The 21,437-nt window shown below is 37.1% G+C and overlaps 1 protein-coding gene across 2 annotated transcripts; it reads left to right on the forward strand.

Annotated features, from left to right (window-relative positions):
- The first annotated feature begins 856 nt into the window (after positions 1–856).
- Positions 857–16,891, forward strand: LOC116275827 (protein unc-13 homolog C-like). 2 transcript variants are annotated; one of them, XM_031668659.1, is made up of 4 exons: positions 857–932; positions 2,198–2,203; positions 3,383–3,454; positions 15,938–16,886. In XM_031668659.1, the coding sequence occupies exons 1-4, from the start codon at positions 885–887 to the stop codon at positions 16,187–16,189; spliced, it is 378 nt and encodes a 125-aa protein (XP_031524519.1). In that variant the 5' UTR covers positions 857–884; the 3' UTR covers positions 16,190–16,886. The 2 variants fall into 2 exon arrangements, with proteins under 2 accessions (XP_031524519.1, XP_031524520.1); XM_031668660.1 differs by lacking the exon at positions 2,198–2,203 and having other exon boundaries at positions 859–932; positions 15,938–16,891.
- Positions 16,892–21,437: the final 4,546 nt, after the last annotated feature.

Below are 21,437 nucleotides of genomic sequence, written 5' to 3' on the forward strand. Positions count from 1 at the left end.
TTCATAAACACACAAACACACACACATATATATGTATTAGTAAGTATATATATTAGTAAGTATATATATATATGTGTGTGTGTGTGAGAGTATACTAAACTTACTACTATGCAAACTTGCTTTTTCACTTAACATCTTATGAGTATTTTTATGTATACACACACATGTTTACCTATTTCACTTTAATTATTCTTCCCATTGATTCATTTCATCAATATACTATTGATGAACATGTAAATAACCTAGCTTTTATTGCTATTATTTCAAAGATGCAATAAACATCCCTCTACAACTACTTATTTAAATTCTGTGCATTTACCTGTAGGATGAATTCAGATAAGCAGAACTTGTGGTATAATGGTAATTCCCAATATCTTAAACATGTCCATGACTCCTTGAGACATTATTCTGGAGTTTAATTTGTGAAGCGGAAGCACACAATAACTGGTATTTTTATAATGAAGGTAATTTATTTAGCACCACAGCCAGACCAAACTTGCACCAAAAATGGTTTGGTTCTGTTTTCTCCTGGAGGTAAGACGTTCCACAGATCTTACATGGTGATTCTTGTCTCTGTGATACTAACAGAAAATAGTGTGTCCATCCAGGTCATGTGTATCTTAAAATTTCAACTATCCAAGAAGATGAGTGGTCAGCAATTGTGGTAGCTACAGTCATTTTTCCTCACTCAACAAAGTCCTAGACGCTTGTATCTTTGCAGCTTTGTGAATTATTTGAAAACTATGGTATCCCTGTCATCTTTTTCACAGACTTTATACCGTGAACAGTGGATGTTTTTCTTACAATACATCATTTTACCCATTGAAATTATTGGTTTTATTTTCTCTTTCAGGGCAGGAGGTGGACTTTATGGTATTGACAGCATGCCAGATCTCCGCAGAAAAAAGACTTTGCCTATTGTCCGAGATGTGGTAAGTTACAACTGTTTACTTCTCTTTGATTGCATGTGTGATTTTTTTTTCTTGCTAAAATGTAATATCCTTCTCATTCACTGTCTAGTCTGTAAATATTTCATGGAATAAAAGTATATGAGGCCAGATGCTACCTGCTGTTATATTTATTATTATTTCTTTAAAATCTATTACTTGGAGGAAATAACTCAAACCTTTTGATAGCTTTTGATATAAGTGGAAATTATAATTAAGTTAATACGACCCTATAATTGGAGCAAAAAGAAATCACACAGCATGCCAAGCAAGCGAATAGACTTTGATGTGTTTAGTGTTATGAATGACCAGAAGTTTAATTCACAACGCTCTTCACCTTAACACAGTGAACCTGAATACTTTATAAAGCAAGCAGATAACATTAATCAATTCTTTATTTTATTATATTAAAGTCAATTCTAGCTAAATTAATAAGCTCTTTTATTTAAAGAAAATCATGGTTCACTTTGGGAGGCCAAGGTGGGTGGATCACGAGGTCAGGAGATCAAGACCATCCTGGCTAACATGGTGAAACCCCGTCTCTACTAAAAATACAAAAAATTAGCCGGGCGTGGTGGCGGGCGCCTGTAGTCTCAGCTCGGGAGGCTGAGGCAGGAGAATGGCATGAACCCAGGAGGTGGAGCTTGCAGTGAGCCGAGATCATGCCACTGCACTCCAGCCTGGGTGACAGAGCGAGACTCCATCTCAAAAATAAAAATAAAAAATAAAAGAAAACCATGGTTTGCAAGTCATTAACATCATTATTACTTCTGATCATGACTCTGAATAAATCTGTTTCCTATATTGAAATATGCTGCCACCGCCTTGATAAATGCAAAGAATTGACCATGACCTGTATTAGATTGTAAAACAAAAAAAACATCATGAAAAAGTGTCTCTTCTGTCATCCAAAATGTCTTCACATTTTATACGCCTATTTTTAATATTATATGTGATATGAAAAACGTATTTCCCCCATAAAAAAGTAAATTTTTTCAGCAACAGTTACATAATTTTTTATATCAGTAATTTTTAATTTTGCTAAGAAAGGCTTCATCTGAAGGCCACCACTTTAGTTTTAAAATATAATCCTGACTGAAAAGGTCTTATACTGGAAAGTATAACATGTCAGTACATTTAGCTCAGATTTCTGTCCTTACTGTGTGGAAATAATTGCAAAGTGTTAGGCTAATTTAACATTGTTATACTCTTTTCCTACCTTTCATGTGTCTCACTTCTGGAATCTTCAGGCCATGGTAAGTGCTTTTCTATTTATTTAATATTTTACAGTCTTCTCAAACATACATTGCACTTACTCATGGGGTAAAAGAGGGCAAGATGGAGAAATGAAAAGACAGACATACAAGAATAAGTTTGTTCTACAAGAATTTAACATCCGGTTCATTTCTGAAAGAGAAAATTATGTATACAACAGGTGCAAACACAGACCAAAATAGGATACAAATGTAGTTTTAGGGAATATGTTTTTCAGAGATGAAAGATTTTCTTGGGTAAACTCTTGGAGGTAATTCTTCAAGGTAAATGTGGAGATGAGTGGACAGTGACATTCTTACTCAGGTGTAGGCTGAATTTTATTTGAGTTAATGACTTTGCAACCCTGAGGAGATACGTATATAACCAGTTGGGTCTTGGGTGATCAAGAATGCACTATTCCACAATGATGTCCCTTTGCTCCTAATAGGATATCAGTTTTAATATTCCCATATGGAACTTCTGATTTCCAATGCTTGCTATAGCACTGCTGAGTTTCTTGTAATTCATATATTTTGGGTAGGAGTAGGTAGTGGTGGTTATGGTTTTATTTTATGTGGTAAGGAAACTAAAGGGACTTGACTCTTATTTAAGATCACCCAAGTTACCAGCATCAAGTGAAAAAAATGAATCTGGATATAACAATTCTTAGCAAATTAAATGGGCACTTAGAAAAAATATCTTGAATAGATATGGAAGAATATTCTGGGGAACTATGAACAACTCAAGAACCATCTAATACTAATTATGATTAAGGGCCATCACCAAAGTCAGGCTGGCTCTCTACCTACGGTTACGTATTCTGAATGAATATATCACAACCACCTTGGGGAATAAGAAAGTTTGAGAAGCCTCTTGCTAGCCTGAGGTGCTTGAGGGGGCTAGTCATCTTGAGGCTGGTCATCTTGCCTTTCTGGGCCTCACTTTCATCATCTATAAAATGTAGGGGCAGGGTTGATGAGCTGTGGGACCTTTCCAGTTTTAATATTGTATGAGTCCATATTCTTAGTGAATCGACTGATTATCAAAATAAAATGGCAGGTCCTTACTAACTAAAATATGAACAGCGATAGCTGACACTCTTGCGTTTTCACCTTCTGCTGAGCAGTATAAGCATGTCAACCTCCCTATGTATTAATAAGTCATAATTCTGTTTGTTTTAGACCCTGGCTGCCAGGAAATCTGGACTCTCCCTGGCTATGGTGATTAGGACATCCCTAAATAATGAGGAACTGGTAAGTACAATGTCCATTACTAACTAGATATTCCTCATAACCACAAGGGAGAAACTGTTCTGCTTGAGCTACTCATCTGTGATGTTTAGTCCAGTGTTCCAGAAATAACTGGGAGCATGAGGAAAGCCTGACTTCAAACAAACTTCCTCAGGGCATCAGCCAATCATTTTCTTTTCCTCAAATACGCATGAACCTTCCTATCTTGACAAATGCTGTTCAATTCTAACATAGCTTCCCTGTTATTCTCCCTGTGGAAAAGTCCTACTGATTTTTTACATAGTTTAAGTTTTGCCTCTTTTACAAGGTTTTCCCCAAATATCTTCCTCCCTTCCAGCTGAATGATTAGTTTCCTCTTCGGGGCTTTTATAACTTTTTTTTTTTTTTTTTTGGTGACGGAGTCTCGCTCTGTTGCCAGACTCGAGTGCAGTGACCCATCTTGGCTCTCTGCAACCTCTGCCTCATGGGTTAAAGTGATTCTTCTGCCTCAGCCTCCCTAGTAGCTGGGACTACAGGTGCATGCTACCAGCTAATTTTTGTATTTTTAGTAGAGATGGGGTTTCACCATGTTGGCCAGCATGGTCTCCATCTCTTGACCTTGTGATCTGCCTGCCTTGGCCTCCCAAAGTGCTGGGATTACAGGCATGAGCCACCGCACCCGGCCCTTTAATAGCATTTAATCATGACCTCCATATTGTCATATGTTTACAAGTGAAGTCAGCTTGGTATGAGTCCCATCTGTGCCACTTAATGAGAATTATTATCTCCCACAAGTTATGTTACTTCTTCAAGCCTGAGTTCTCTCATCTACACAGTGAGGTGACAAGGAAACTGAGGGGATTAAAGAAGTAGATATATGCTTAACATTCAGCATAGCTTAACAATTAGTAAATATAGTAAACAATACGTATGAGCTTCTGTTTTATTATTTTTATTACAACTATTTCGATTATTTTGCATACACCTTTTGTTTTAGACTCTGATATCCTTGAGGGTAGCACTGTAAGTTGTTTGTTGTTCTTGTTAAATGTTTCTACCACTATTGCTTAGCACACTGTCTGACATGAGGTAGATGTTTGTAAATTCTGATTGAATGAAAGAACAACGCTGACTAGAAGATGCAAGTAGGTTGTAATTATTTAGGTCAGGGATTCTTAAATCTGGCTCACTGGAACACTTGAGGGAGCTTTAAAACATACAGTGCTGGGGTCTCATTCTCAGTCACTCTGATTTAATTGGCTTCAGGTGAAGTTTGGGTCAAAGGGATTTTTTAAAAAATCCTTGTGTTTTGTGACTGGCATGTTCTGTTCTGGTAAATGTGTCTTGCACACTCTACGGGGGATTTACTTGAGACAATTTATCTGTGTCCCTCCCTACACTTGGAAACTGATATATCCTACCTCCCCAATTTTAGCAACTTTGTCATTCTTATAGAATAAAAATTCTGCCAAAAATATTATATTACTCATTTTGACTTTCTATAACTTAACATTTAAACACCATTTTTATGTCTATATTTCTCATTCCCTTCCTCCTTCTTTCTCTCATTGTCATCTTTCATCCAAATGTCAGTCTTTCCTGGGTTTCTCCATTAGCAAGCTCCCCTACCCAGTATGTGTCAGTAAAACAAAGCATATTCATTTGACTCTCTGGAGGCTACAACAAGTTGATGCATTTTCTATTGTGCCACAGGAGAAAAAACGTAATTGCATTCTCAGATTATTATTCTTTCTTTCTCCTCATTCTTTTTATGTATTTGCTTTTTGCAGACAGAGTCTGGCTCTGTCATCCAAGCTGGAGTGCAGTGGTATGGTCATAGCTCACTGCAGTCTCAACCTCCAGAGCTCACATGATCCTCTGGCCTCTGCCTTCTGGGTAGTTGAGGCTACAGGCATGTGCTACCACACTCAGCTAGTATTTTTAATTTTAGTTTTTAGAGACAGGGTCTTGCTATGTTGCCCAGGCTGGTCTCAAACTCCTGGGCTCAAGCAATTCTTCCACCTCCCAAAGTGCTGGGATTATAGACGTAAGCCACCATGGCCCCCACTTCCTTATTCTTATCCATTAGGTTTATGTTGCCATGTAATATTTTGAGTATAATTTAGGCATAAGACAAAGCGGACATCCTCTGGTGTGGAGAAAGCTGCATATTGCTTGCTGAATCTCAAAACATCTAGTCGTTTTTTTGAGTAAATAATACACGCTGAAGAATTTTATTGATAAACTCCTACAGTGTTCCTTTCCTGTGTTTTAAAACATGGTATTTGATTTGTACTGTTTCCTTTGACATTAGTATTTGAACTAATTCCTTTCACAAGTTAACAGGAAAGCATAGAAATTAGTGGAATGTGGAATGCTACTGTATTTTCTGAGTCCTGAACAGAGAACATATCCTCAATTTAAGGTTAAATCAGCTATTGATCTGCTTTTCAACAACTTAGTAATATCACCTTTACTCCTTTAGTTTCAGAAGAACTCAGTAAAAAACTGCGTTGGTGTTGAATGGATGAACAGAATCCATCAGTTCCCTCTCAAATTCATAAAGCTCATTTCCCTGGGACTCATGTCTCAAAAAGTAAATGAACTATGACTTCTGTACAACAGGCATATTAAATGTCACTCTTGATGAGCTGTCACATTCAGTCATTACGCAGGCAACTAACATAAATGCTGGAGCAAATAATTTGCACTCCTTGGTGCTGAAAATCTTCCTAGGCACACTTGATATAAAAGCATAAAATATTTGCTTGTGTGTGAAGGGACATGGCTTGGTGATGTGGAAAACAACCAATGGTACCACTTCTATTTTAATTAAAGAAATGTACAGTTTGAAGCTCAGTCATCTCTTCCAAGGACAGAACAGAGTCTAATGCCTGATGCAGGATGACAGTGGGTCACCTAGCACTGCCTCCTCCGCTAACGCTCTGCTGGCCATGGGTGAAGCATCGCCAGTGCCTCCATCCATCACCAACTCCACCTTACCCACGAGGCGCTATTAGGACTGATCGAGAATCTCAGCTCAATAAGCTGTTAAGGATTATGATTTCAGAAAATTTCCATCTAGCTTCGTAACATAGGAAGGACCAACCAATCTAGTATCTAAATACCATAGCAGTAGTCTTCCTGGCACTCCACTATCCATCTCTGTGCTAGTTTCACAGACTGATAATTTCTTAGGTGTGAACCTGACAGTGGAGCAATCAAAGTAGATCCATTCGGTAATTCAATACATGCTTATCGACTGTCTGCTGTGTGTTGGGGGTTGTTTCAGACTGGAAATAAAGTAGGCAACAACTCAGCCAAAAATCTCTACTTTCATGAGGCTTACCAGACAGTGGGCGGAGGACTGAGATACTTAATTTTGTATCCACTGTTGCTACAAGTCACATGGAAGCTTCTAGTAGGCAAGAGTGTTCAAACCAAGATAGTCTCAGATGAGGTTTATGGGAAACCAGGTAGAGGGAGGAATGAAAATCACCAAGCATAAGAGGGATCCTAGAGCCCTGTTGGTTCTGTCTGGGTTGAAGGGTGTGTTGAGGCTGGCAGGCTTCTAGGAAGTGTCCGTTCTCAGTAAGGGAAAGTTTGTCTAGGATCCAGACTTAGTGAAAGGGACTAGCAAGAACTAGATGAGAGGTAATCAGGAGATCAAACCTGAGCCCTATTTCCAGCATGACACTAGAAAGATAAAATGGAAGGCGAAAGCTGCTCAGAACACCTCTCTGAGACTTCAACTTCAACCAGCGCTGTAGGCTTACAGCACGCCCAGGTACTTCAGACCCCTACTCAGGAGCAGGAACCCTTTCAGGCCACCTGGATAAGCTTCGAAGTGAAAGGGGCCTGAATTAGAATCTCCACTCCACCTCTCACTAGCTTTGACTACTTGTTTCTTCTCAATATTCTGCACCTTCCTGAGACGACTTTGCTTCATCAATAAAATGAAAGTAATAAAAGTTACCTCACAGTTTGTGAGAATTAAAAGAAATAGCTTATGTAGAAAGCCCTTTGTTTAGTCAAACCCTTCCCATTCCTCCTTTTCTCTTTATACAGTGGCTGGCATGGCAGGTGGCCATCAGCGCAGTAGGGCAGGAACTTGTGATCGGGTCTGCAGAATACGTGCTGAGTCTAATGCCTCCCTGCCCTCTTTGCACCTGAGGGTCAATTTCCTTTCCAGGAAGTACTGACATGGAAGCCAGTAATAATGACACCAAAATAAAAATTATTTCTTATCTACAAGTATTGCTATTGGTTCTGTTATTCTTCATAAGCGTGGACTTCGGCTTGAGATCCAATGTGGGTCCAGCTCCACAATTTACCTGCTGTGGGGCCTGGGGCAAGTTATGGAAATGTTCATGTCCTTGATTTTCTTATATGTTTACTAATTATATCATATTTTTGCATCTACTTTGCATCATAAGGTAAAAATGGCTATGTTTTTCTGTGTCCTTGAACAATTTTGGCATCAATATTAAACTAGCTTAATAAGATAAGCGGAGGAGATTTCTTTTTTTTCCTTCTCCTGGATGTTTTCTATAAAATAAGTTCTGTATCTTGAAGGACTAGCAAAGCTTGTCCTCCAAAACCACCTGGATATGGTAGTTATTTTGAGAGTAATTTTTTGACTATCGAAGCAACTTATTTAATATAGTGATTATGTTCCTTAAGCATTCATTCTTGAGTTAGACTAGACAATTTATACTTTTTTCAGTAAGTTGTCTTGTTTTTCTAAATTTTTGAATTTAATATCATCAAATTGTTTATATGATTATATCATAATTTATATAAAAATGTGTGCCATTTTATCCTATTATTATTTATTTGTATTTTCTCTCTGTTTTGTAAACTCAAAACTGCAGGAAATTTCTCTGATTTTGCTTTGTTGACTCCATATTATCTCCTTGTTTTTTACTTCATTTATTTATGCTCTTGGTCATTTTTAGATTTTTTTTCTATTCTTTGTATTCACCACAAAACTACTTTTCTAAGTTATAGAGTTGAACATATAGTTATTGATTTTAATGGTTCTTATTAACTATCCCATATACACAAAGTAATATTTGCAACATAAGTGGAGAAAATAAATAATAATAATAATCATCATCTAGCCATGTATCCATTTTTGAGGCATAAGTACGTACTAAAAGTTAATTTTGTTATTAACTATTTTTCACTACACAATTTCCCATGGTTCCCTGACTGACTTTGCTTGTTTACATAAAAGGACAGTAACATGGGATCTATTTATAGGAATGGTCAGCCCCTGCCTCACCTTTGTTTTATAAAATCCGAAACATTCTTCTTCTCTTTTTTTTCCTTTAACTTTTATTTTAAGTTCTGGGATACATGTGCATGATGTGCTGGGATACATGTGCAGGATGTGCTTGTTACACAGGTGTGCCATGGTGGTTTGCTGCTCAGATCAACCCATCACCTTGGTATTAAGCCCAGCATCTATTCATTAATGTTCCTGATACTCTCCCTCCTCCCACTCCCACTCCTGACAGACCCCATTGTGTGTCATTCCCCGCCACATGTCCGTGTGTTCTCATCCCTCAGCTCCCACTAGTAAGTGAGAACATGTGGGGCCTGGTTTTCTGTTCCTGCATTAATTTGCGGCGGATGATGGTTTCCAGCTGCATCCATGTCCCTACAAAGGACATAATCTCGTTCCTTTTTATGGCTGTATAGTATTTCATGGTATATATGTAGTACGTTTTCTTTATCCAGTCTATCACTGATGGACATTTGGGTTGATTCCATGTCTTTGCTATTGTGAATAGTGCTGCAATGAACATATACATGCATGTATCTTTACAACAGAATGATTTACATTCCTTTGGGTGTATACTCAGTAATGGGATTGCTGGGTCAAGTGGTATTTCTGCCTCTAGATCTCTGAGGAATCTGTCTTCTACAATGATTGAACTAATTTAATTCCCACCAACAGTGTAAAAGGATTCCTTTTTCTCTGCAACCATACCAGCATCTGTTGTTTCTTGACTTTTTAATGATTGCCATTCTGACTGGCGTGAGAAAGCATCTAATTGTGGTTTCAATTTGCATTTTTCTAATTATCAGTGATATTGAGCTTCTTTTCATGTTTTTCTGACTGCATAAGAGTCTTCTTTTGAGAAATTTATGTTCAAGTCCTTTGCCCACTTTTTAATGAGGTTTCTTTCTTTTTTTTTTTTTCTTGTAAATTTGTTTAAGTTCCTTATAGAGCTTGGATATTAGACCTTTGTCAGACAGATAGATTGCAAAAATTTTCTCCATTCTGTAGGTTGCATGTTTGCTCTTATGTTAGTTTCTTTTGTTGCAGAGAAGCTATTTAGTTAAATTATATCCCATTTGTCAATTTCTGCTTTTGTTGCAATCGCTTTTGGCATTTTTGTCATGAAATCTTTGCCCATCACTGTGTCCTGAATGGTACTGCCTAGATTTTCTTCTAGAGTTTTTATAGTTTGGGGGCTTTATATTTAAGTCTTTAATCCATCCTGAGTTAATTTTTGTATATGATATAAGCAAGTGGTCCAGTTTCAGTTTTCTGCATATGGCTAGCCAGTTCTCTAGCACCACTTATTAAATAGGGAATCCTTTCCTCATTACTTGTTTTTGCCAGGTTTTGTCAGATGGTTGAAGGTGCATGGTCTTGTTTCTTATTTCTCTATTCAATTTCATTGGTCTATTTTTCTGTTCTTATACCAGTACCATGCTGTTTTGACTACTGTATCCTTGTAGTATAGTTCCAAGGTGGGTACGGTGATGCCTACAACTTTGTTATTTTTACTTAGGATTGTCTTGGCTATTCAGGCTCTTTTTGGTCTCATACAAATTTTAAAATAGTTTCTTCTAATTCTGTGAAAAATGTTCATGGTAATTTAATGGGAGTAGCATTGAATCTATAAATTACTTTGGGCAGTATGGCCATTTTCACAATATTGATTCTTCCTATCCATGAGTATGGAATGTTTTTTTGATTTGTTTGTTTCCTTCTAATTTCCTTGAGAAGTAGTTTGTAGTTCTCCTTGAAGAGGTCTTTCCCTTCTTTTGTTAGTGTATCACTAGGTATTTTATTCTTTTTGTAGCAGTTGTGAATGGGAATTTGTTCATAACTTGACTCTGTGTCTGCCTGTTGTTGGTGTATAGAGATGCTAGTCATTTTTGCATGTTGATTTTGTATCCTCAGAGTTTACTGAAGTTACTGATAAACTTAAGCTTTTGGACTGAGACAATGGAATTTTCTAGATATAGGATGATATCCTCTGCAAAAATAATTTGACTTCCTCTCTTCCTATTTGAATATACTTTCTTTCTTTCTCTTGCCCAATATCCCTGGCCAGAACTTCCAATACTATGTTGAATAGGAGTGGTAAGAGAGGGCATCCTTGTCTTATGCTGGTTTTAAACTCGTAAGAATGCAGTCTCCACCCCAAGTAGTAAGTATTAGACTTCCCACATTAAAATGGCTAAAGTTTCCCCCAGTGGAGAAATCCATATTATTTTTAGTTTCATGTATTTATCAAATTAATTATCTCATACCACCCACATCCCTTGTATACATTTTTATTGAAAGTTTGAATTGGGAAAAAAGAACATTTATAGTACATAAAAAATCTATCATATTTTGTTTTCAGATTATGTTCTGTGTCATAACAAAGGGCTTATGCTATATTGTGCTCTCCTTGAATTAAGGAATCATCTACGTTAGCATTGTTCTGCCCTCTTTCTTTGGACTCACCCCATAAGTCTCGTAGAACGATGTTAATTTATATCTGTTATAAAGCAATAGAAGTGAAAGAAAACTACTTACATTCTCACATAGATAGGAATATAACTTTTAGTCTTCGTTTGTACTTTCTGCTACAAAAAAAAAATTACCTGAATAATTTTAGCTTCTACAGTCAATCAATCTTATAGGATGATTACTTAGATGAGCAATCAGCACTGAAATTATGTCTGTTTTTATGCTCAGGATTTTATCCAAGCATTGCTCTGTCTTCACGTTTATAACAAATTTCAAAAATCATATTGTACCTAATGTTTGCTCTGCAAAAATTCTGATGCTTTTGTCCAGAAACAATAACATTTGTACTTTACAGAAGAGCAAACATATTTTTTCTAAAAAGTATCCATCAAGTATATGAAAAATGCCTCAAAACAAGAAGTGTATTTTGTCTTGAAAGTATCAAAATGTGACATTTGGGGGGTATAGGAAAGGTGTGGCTTACATAATCTCACGAGGAGGATTATTTCCTCCCCAGGATGAGGAGGAAAATAGAACTTCATAGGTTAGTCACTGGTTAACACAGAAAGGAAAAAGGAGAGAAATAATGTGGCAAATTGAAGCAGGCAAGCTTTGTTCCTGTTATAATTATTAACAGTTGGTAGATTAGAATATTGATGGTCTGAAAACACTAGTCATTGCTCTTGGCAGGAAGCCTGATTCCTTTATATCTCAGGCTCATTTTAGTTTCCTCAGGTAGTGATGAATAGAAAAGGCAATTCATTTCTTTCCAGTGTCCTAATTGTTCCAAAAGTGATGTATTAGTGCAACTTGCTTTAAATTTATTTGTTGGAGAAGAAAGTTCTAACAAAATATTTGCTAGGGTGTAGTCTACAGATTGTACTTGCCTACAAAGGCTTATCAGAATGTGAAAACATTCCTTACTCATTTCTACAGGTTAACAAGATGTCTATACACAGCAGAAAAATATTGCCTTCTTTGTTGGAATCACTTAAGCAATGTGAAAATAACGGGTTTTTTTTTCTAATTGCAAGAGTATTACATCCTGTCTATACATATAAAAGAATACGGGAAGGATATGTATCAAATAATGCCTAACTTTAAAAGGCTAAATTGAATATTTTTATTATTTATATTAGTGCCTTTCTGTTTTATAAATTATTTTTGCAATGAGCATGCATTTTATTATAATCTTAAAATACGTATTTTTAGAAAAATACATTTTTGTTGTAGAACATTTGAAAAGTTGTAGAAGATTTGTAAAGTTTAGAAACATTTAAAATAGATTAGGAGCTGATGAGAACACATGGACACAGAGGGGAACAACACACACTGCAGCCTGTCGGAGGGTGGGGGTGGGAGGAGGGAGAGCAGCAGGGAGAATAGCTAATGGATGCTGGGCTTTATACCTGGGTGGTGGGACGATCTATGCAGCAAACCACCATGGCACATGTTTACTTATGTAACCTGCACATCCTGCACATGTACCCCTGTACTTAAAATAAAATTTAGAAATTTAAAAAATTAAATAGATTAGCAGCAAGTCACTCATTTTGCCATATCCCGCTGTCCTTGGGTCCTAATTCTAGTAACTAGGTTTTTACTTGTTCTAGGGACCTCCATATGTCTGATTCCAAGTAGTTTACCTAGGCCAGAGACCCTCTCCTGATAACATACTCAGTTCCATCCTTCAGCTCTTATCTATAGCTGATGATTAATCTGCCTGCCCTAAGTGTTACTTTTCTTTTTAATGGTTTTTCATCCCTTCAATCTGATTCCTAATGGTAAACTATAGACTTCATTTGCTTCCATCAATGGCAAATTTTGGGGTTTCCCCTTGTTTTCCTCTGCCATGCTTTTATTTAGTGCTTCTTGCTCTTTTCACCTTATTCCACACAAAAACCCACACTTTTTCCTTCTTATAATCTTATTTCATCTTGCCTGATTTTGCTGCCGAGAAAACAGCTTTCTCCAAGATGCATTATCACCCTGAAATACCAGAATCCCCTATTATGAGATTATTTGTATATGATTTTCCTACCTATTTCATGTTCCTAAACTATCAGCTCAGCATATACTTTGCTGAAAAAAGAATGGTTTTGTATGGCATTTATTTTAGAGTAGAGTAATTTTCAGCTTTGATAAACACATGCCCATACCCCCGAAAGTCAAGAGTGAAAAGGATTCATCATTCCCTAAAGTGTTAAGCCCTTATTAGAGGGGATATATACCCTCTGGTAGGTCGTCTAATGTTTAATGTTTTTCTCTAACTTTAATAACTTTTAAATATTGGCATTTATTTCAGTGCCCCACTCAATTGCTTTTCAATGGGCTGTCTAGTAAATGTTTCATGTTTCTTATTTTCAGAAATTAGCTTCACTCTCCCTTTGCAAGAAATGAATTATGGCTCCTTAGCCAAACCAAACAAAACATTTTAATGAAATCTGCTCGGCTGTTTATTCAGAACTTTTACTTGTTTTCCTCCAGTCTGTTTAATTTTTTAGCAGGGTTATTTATTTTTATTACTCCTACTATAACCTATGGACTTAGAGTACTGACTATATATCACTCGACTTCAGTAAAAGCAAAGTGGACATAGGGAATAAGATCATATATATTAATCATTTACTTAATCTTGAAATATATGAATAAGTTCATGTTCAAAAACAACCTTATTCCCAACTCTACTTTCTTCATTTATGTAAGGTACATTACTTACTTTTCTGGTGTTCATTGGCAGACTCTGTTTTATTCCCACTCAGTATTCCATGTAATTAAAATATTTTATTATTCTATTGTTATTATTTTTTTCCGTTAAAACAAATGAGTTGCCTGATGCAACTGCAAGTATATAAATTAATTCCCTTCCTAATTTTTCTTCTAGACCACAAATGCTACATTACACACACAAACACACACACAGCCCCTCAGCCCAATTAGAACAGGAGACTCTGTCTGTGGGTAGCTAATGAAAAATCTGTTATGCCAAGGATTATTTCATTTGTTTTAATGATAGTGAAGATACTCGCTATGCTAGGTATTAAAGAGGAGGCAAAGGTGAATAATACATGCTTCTAATTCTCAAAGAACTCTTAACAGTTCTTTGTAAGACATCTTCATTATAAAATGAAGCCAGGAGATTTACTTGTTTCAGACACTCTTTATTGAAAGGTGATGGATCCAGTTGTTCTATCTGAATAAACTCTAATATTAGGGTCTTCCACTTGAGTGATGCCCGAATTTGACCATACTGCTGCTCTGTAGACTCACTTGAAGTATAAAGAGCTCTGGATTGACCAGTCCCTTATCTAATAGCAAGGATGGATCTAACCATTCAAAATTAGAAACATTCTTACTGAGGCTTCATTCCCTGGTAGGGGACCTCCCAGTACCATTACCAAACATATTCTGGGAAAACACAGAGTGAGAGTAATGTAATAATAAAGGGAAATATGCTGTTACCATACTGTGGAATTGAAAGTTAGTCATTTCAACACTGTGGGAAAATATTCTGAAATGAGATTTGAGGATAATTAATGCAAAATATAAATGCTTCCCTTCTAGTATGACTTATCCGCTGGGCTCCTACAGGGTTTATGTAAATGTCCATTCATTCTGCATCAGGCAGTTGTGTGAAATTTTCTGTAAATGTAACCTCTGAGAGTGCTGGTCTTTCTCTCAGGAAGTCACCTGCTTTGTGGGATATGAGAAGCGTAGAAAAGGACTCATTTAACCAATTCTCTTTTCTATTGGCCTGTGTTTATTGTTGGTGGGTTTTTTTTTTTAATCCAGCATCAATACTAAGTATTTATTTGGTGTTTTGAAGCCTATAGACTACTTCTGTTATCATTATACAATTTGATCTTCAAAGTAATAGCATTTAAAGCAGAGCAGAGGAGGAGAGTGAGTCTTTGAGCCCTTACATCTCTCTGTAGATTACAAGATTCATAAGTGGCAGAACGTTTATTCATTAAAAGAAATGTACCTCTACTGTGTTCCAGGGACAGTGATAAGCTGTTTAGGCACTAAAAAGGAAAACATGGAAGGCAGTTCCTGCTTATCGAGGCCCCTTTTAAGTATCACATGGTTGGGCCTAGGAGAACTCAGATCTCCCAGCTACTTGTCCAATAGATTTTTTTCACCTCACTTATCATTAGAGAGTCCTTCCATGTGCTATTAGAAACTATTTCCTTTTAAAATATAAATCATCATGGGAGAGTGCCTCATTTGACCTTATCTACTACTGATGCTTTCTTATGAATTAGGTGATAAGATCCTTCCCAGGTGATAGGTGCTGAAAGCAAATTTCCTGCAGATTGCATGACAGAAGCATTCCTTGGGGCTGAGGAGGGGTGAAGTATCAGGGAGGACAAGGGAGTCAGGAAATAACCACCTGGGTAGAAAGTAAAAGAGGTGTGGGGTTTATAGCAAAGCAGGGACTTAGACATCCTCAAGTCATTAGACCTGTGTGCTGCTGGGAAAGAAGCTGCAGACATTGGAGCCCAGTCCAGTCTGGAAGATTAGGGAGTTCTTTGTGTACAGATAACTGAATCAGGCCCTAAAACATTGAGAGAAGAATAAGTTAGCAGAGTTATTATGCTTACTGTCATGACTTGAATCAATGATCAAGGGGCTCTCTCAAAATAGCATTTTCAGAGAAAAGTGATAAAATGGTTCGTTTTACTATGAAACAATTCAAATCCATTGACTTGGCGGTACGCTGGTAACTTCTCTCATGTTCACAGAAAATGCACGTCTTCAAGAAGACCTTGCAGGCATTGATCTACCCTATGTCTTCTACCACCCCACACAATTTTGAGGTCTGGACAGCTACCACGCCCACCTACTGTTATGAGTGTGAAGGGCTCCTGTGGGGCATTGCAAGGCAAGGCATGAAGTGTCTGGAGTGTGGAGTGAAATGCCACGAAAAGTGTCAGGACCTGCTAAACGCTGACTGCTTGCAGAGTGAGTACTTGGTTTGGCTGACAAAGTGGTAGGCAGAGCCTGCCTTATTCCATCTGCTTCATGTTAAATCACTTCAACTCTTGCCGGTTGTCAACAAATCCTACCCGCTCCCCTCCCACCACTTACACAAAGACACACCATACTGTCCATCAAATCATAGTTGATGATGCAGTCTGACAGTGTTGAGCTAGGCGCTGTTAGAATCCTCAGGGTGAGTACCTGGAGTGAAATTGCACTCTCATCCAGTATAAACCTTCAAAGTGACTTCCTATCTATTTTCTTACTCATACATCATAATAGCTCCATGAGGTAAGTGGGAATATATAAAATCAGGTTCCCCAAACAGGGCTCAAGACATGCTCCTGCATTGGCAGCAACTGGAATTCTTTTTTGAGGCCTGTCTGGTGCCTGTCTGGCAGGATCCATGTCCTTCTACAGTTCCTGCACAGGCCTTGGAAATGGGATGTCTTGGGGTTGACTGTCAACAACAAATGTAACTTACCAGATATGTGACTTTGAGAAAATATTTTTACTTCTTGAGGCTTTATTTTTCTCCACTCTATGGGCAGAAATAACAAAATTTACCTTAGAAGGTTATTGGAAAGGCTAAATGTAATAGTCTCTGCTAAGAGCCTGGAACACGGTAGATGCTCAATAAATATTAATGACTTTCCATCCTTTCACACTCTTGAATGAGTACATGCCACATTGATTTTTATACATTACCTTAAATTTTTTATTTCCAAAAAAATCCTTTATTTGCTACTTTAGATCTAGAAATGCTGATACATCACATTCTAAAATACACGTAATTGACTTTTCATTACTCTATTTATTTGGTAGTATTGCTTAAAAATTGCCAAAAACTTGTATTTCAACATGATGTTCATTTGCAAATCATATTATTTTCACATCTAAATTTTGTGCCCTCTATTTATGGTTTATATGGATGTAGTCAATGTAAGATATGTAGATAGCTTGACACTGAAGGGAGGGGAAGAGGAAAATGTGAAAGATTAAATCAGAATTGCTGTCACAGCTGACTTGTAGTCACGATCATATACATTCTAAAGTTTTCTCTACCTGATTAGTATTCTCCATACAAGATCAGATCAGATTGAGGCTATGTTAATGGTAACAGGTGCATTTTTTTAAGCAAAACAAGTGGTATTCTTTCTTTGAAAAATAAGAAGTATAGTTAAGAATAAATATTTTAAAGGAAGGGAGATTGACTTGATATTACTCATTGAATTTACATGCAAAATCTCATAATCCAATTAATATTCAGCCCAATTGTTTAAAAAGTGAATTGTGTACAGGTATCTTAAGAAATAAGCATATTAGGACAATGACATTTAAGAAAATAGAAAACACACTGTCATCTAAAAAAAAATGGCTTAAATTTCTTAGAGAAAAAATGATGCTGCTCATACCTAAGAAATGAATTCATTCTTCTAGTCTTTCAGAAAGGACAGATGCTAGCCATTCATTAAACTTTAGAAACATGTTCATAATCTATTTCCATTTCTCAAAACAACATTTATTATTTCATATTTGTTAAATTATGCAATTCAAAATTCTCTTTGCCGTTCATTAAAATGCACATGTAAATTGGAAGAATCAAAAATAGTGCAGAACAATGAAGGTGGATATGCATGTCCCAGGGAGGGTTTTTTTTTTTTTTTTTTTTTGGTTAGGATTATTATTTTATTTATTTATTTTTTATTATACTTTAAGTTCTAAGGTACATGTGCACAATGTGCAGGTTTGTTACATATGTATACATGTGCCATGTTGGTGTGCTGCACCTATTAACTCGTCATTTATATTAGGTATATCTTCTAATGCTATCCCTCCCCTCTCCTCTCCCAACAATAGGACCCGGTGTGTGATGATCCAATTCCTGTGTCCAAGTGATCTCATTGTTCAATTCCCACCTATGAGTGAGAACATGCGGTGTTTGGTTTTCTGTTCTTGCGATAGTTTGCTGAGAATGATGATTTCCAGCTGCATCCATGTCCCTACAAAGGACACAAACTCATCCTTTTTTATGACTGCATACTATTCCATGGTGTGTATGTGCCACATTTTCCTTTTTTTTTTTTTTTTTTTTTTTAGACACAGTCTCGCTCTGCCGCCCAGGCTGGAGTGCAGTGGCGTGATCTTGGCTCACTGCAAGCTCCACCTCCTGGGTTCATGCCATTCTCCTGCCTCAGCCTCCCGAGTAGCTGGGACTACAGGCACCCGCCACCTCGCCCGGCTAGTTTTTTTGTATTTTTTAGTAGAGACGGGGCCCACATTTTCTTAATCCAGTCTGTCACTGATGGACATTTGGGTTGATTCCAAGTCTTTGCTATTGTGAATAGTGCCACAATAAACATACAGGTGCATGTGTCTTTATAGCAGCATGACTTATAATCCTTTGGGTATATCCCCAGTAATGGGATGACTCGGTCAAATGGTATTTCTACTTCTAGATCCTTGAGGAATCGCCACACTGTTTTCCACAATGGTCGAACTAGTTTACAGTCCCATCAACAGTGTAAAAGTGTTCCTATTTCTCCACATCCTCTCCAGCACCTGTTGTTTCCTGATGTTTTAATGATTGCCATTCTAACTGGTGTGAGATGGTATCTCATTGTGGTTTTGATTTGCATTTCTCTGATGGCAAGTAATGATGAGCATTTTTTCATGTGTCTGTTGGCTGTATGAATGTCTTCTTTTGAGAAGTGTCTGTTCATATCCTTTGCCTACTTTTTGATGCGGTCGTTTGCTTTTTTCTTGTAAATTTGATTGAGTTCTTTATAGGTTCTGGATATTAGCCCTTTGTCAGATGAGTAGATTTCAAAAATTTTCTCCCATTCTGTAGGTTGCCTATTTACTCTGATGGTAGTTTCTTTTGCTGTGAAGAAGCTCTTTAGTTTAATTAGATCTCATTTGTCAATTATGGCTTTTGTTGACATTGCTTTTGGTGTTTTAGACATGAAGTCATTGCCCATGCCTATGTCCTGAATGGTATTACCTAGGTTTTCTTCTAGGGTTTTTATGGTTTTAGGTCTAACATTTAAGTCTCTAATCCATCTTGAATTAATTTTTGTATAAGGAGTAAGGAAATGATCCAGTTTTAGCTTTCTACTTGTGGCTAGCCAATTTTCCCAGCACCATTAATTAAATAGAGAATCCTTTCCCCATTTCTTGTTTTTCTCAGGTTTGTCAAAGATCAGATGGTTGTAGATGTGTGGTATTATTTCTGAGGGCTCTGTTCTGTTCCATTGGTCTATATCTCTGTTTTGGTATCAGTACCATGCTGTTTTGGTTACTGTAGCCTTGTAGTATAGTTTGAAGTCAGGTAGCGTGATGCCTCCAGCTTTGTTCTTTTGGCTTAGGATTGTCTTGGCAATGCAGGCGCTTTTTTGGTTCCATATGAACTTTAAAGCAGTTTTTTCCAATTCTGTGAAGAAAGTCATTAGTAGCTTAATGGGGATGGCATTGAATCTATAAATTACCTTTGGCACTATGGCCATTTTCACAATATTGATTCTTCCTATCCATGAGCATGGTATGTTCTTCCATTTGTTTGTGTCCTCTTTTATTTCACTGAGCAGTAATCTGTAGTTCTCCTTGAAGAGGTCCTTCACATCCCTTGTAAATTGGATTCCTAGGTATTTTATTCTATTTGAAGCTATTGTGAACGGGAGTTCAGTCATGATTTGGCTCTCTGTTTGTTACTGGTGTATAAGAATGCTTGTGATTTTTGCACATTGATTTTGTATCCTGAGACTTTGCTGAAGTTACTTATCAGCTTAAGGAGATTTTGGGCTAAGATGATGGGGTTTTCTAAATATACAATCAATCATGTCATCTGCAAAGAGGGACAATTTGACTTCTTCTTTTCCTAACTGAATACCCTTGATTTCTTTCTCTTGCCTGATTGCCCTAACCAGAACTTCCAACACTATGTTGAATAGGAGTGGTGAGAGAGGGCATCCCTGTCTTGTGCCAGTTTTCAAAGGCAATGCTTCCAGTTTCTGCCCATTCAGTATGATATTGGCTGTGGGTTTGTCATAAATAGCTCTTATTATTTTGTGGTACGTTCCATCAATACCGAATTTATTGAGAGTTTTTAACATGAAGGACTGTTGAATTTTGTCAAAGGCCTTTTCTGCATCTATTGAGATAATCATGTGGTTTTTGTCTTTGATTCTGTTTATATGCTGGATTATGTTTATTGATTTGCATATGTTGAACCAGCCTTGCATCCCAGGGATGAAACCCACTTAATCATGGTGGATAAGCTTTTTGATGTGCTTGATTCGGTTTGCCAGTATTTTATTGAGGATTTTTGCATCGATGTTCATCAGGGATATTGGTCTAAAATTCCCCTTTTTTGTTGTGTCTCTGTCAGGCTTTGGTATCAGGATGATGTTGGCCTCGTAAAATGAGTTAGGGGGGATTCCCTCTTTCTATTGATAGAAATAGTTTCAGAAGGAATGGTACGAGCTCCTCCTTGTGCCTCTGGCAGAATTCAGCTGTGAATCCATCTGGTCCTGGACTTTTTTTGGTTGGTAGGCTATTAATTATTGCCTCAATTTCAGAGCCTGCTATTGGTCTATTCAGGGAGTCAGCTTCTTCCTGGTTTAGTCTTGGAAGAGTGTAAGTGTCCAGGAAATTATCCATTTCTTCTAGATTTTCTAGTTTATTTGCATAGAGGTGTTTATAGTATTCTCTGATGGTAGTTTGTATTTCTGTGGGGTCGGTGGTGATATCCCCTTTATCATTTTTTATTGTGTCTATTTGATTCTTCTCTCTTTTCTTCTTTATTAGTCTTGCTAGCTGTCTGTCAATTTTGTTGATCTCTTCAAAAAACCAGCTCCTGGATTCATTGATTTTTTGGAGGGTTTTTTGTGTCTCTATCTCCTTCAGTTCTGCTCTGATCTTAGTTATTTCTTGCCTTCTGCTAGCTTTTGAATGTGTTTGCTCTTGCTTCTCTAGTTCTTTTAATTGTGATGTTACTTTGTCAATTTTAGATCTTTCCTGCTTTCTCTTGTGGGCATTTAGTGCTATAAATTTCCTTCTACACACTGCTTTAAATGTGCCCCAGAGATTCTGGTATGTTGTATCTTTGTTCTCATTGGTTTCAAAGAACATCTTTATTTGTGCCTTCATTTTGTTATGTACCCAGTAGTCATTCAGGAGCAGGTTGTTCAGTTTCCATGTAGTTGAGTGGTTTTGATTGAGTTTCTTAGTCCTGAGTTCTAGTTTGATTGCACTGTGGTCTAA

Source organism: Papio anubis, chromosome 7 (genome assembly GCF_008728515.1).
Source record: "Papio anubis isolate 15944 chromosome 7, Panubis1.0, whole genome shotgun sequence".
Taxonomy (NCBI): Eukaryota; Metazoa; Chordata; class Mammalia; order Primates; family Cercopithecidae; genus Papio; species Papio anubis.

What these genes read in the sequence shown, in the direction of transcription:
- LOC116275827 (XM_031668659.1), top strand. Translation starts at nt 885, where the DNA reads ATGCCAGATCTCCGCAGAAAAAAGACTTTGCCTATTGTCCGAGATGTG. An exon ending in CCCTAAATAATGAGGAACTG is followed by an intron (nt 3,455 to 15,937) that starts GTAAGTACAATG and finishes TCATGTTCACAG; the next exon opens with AAAATGCACGTCTTCAAGAA.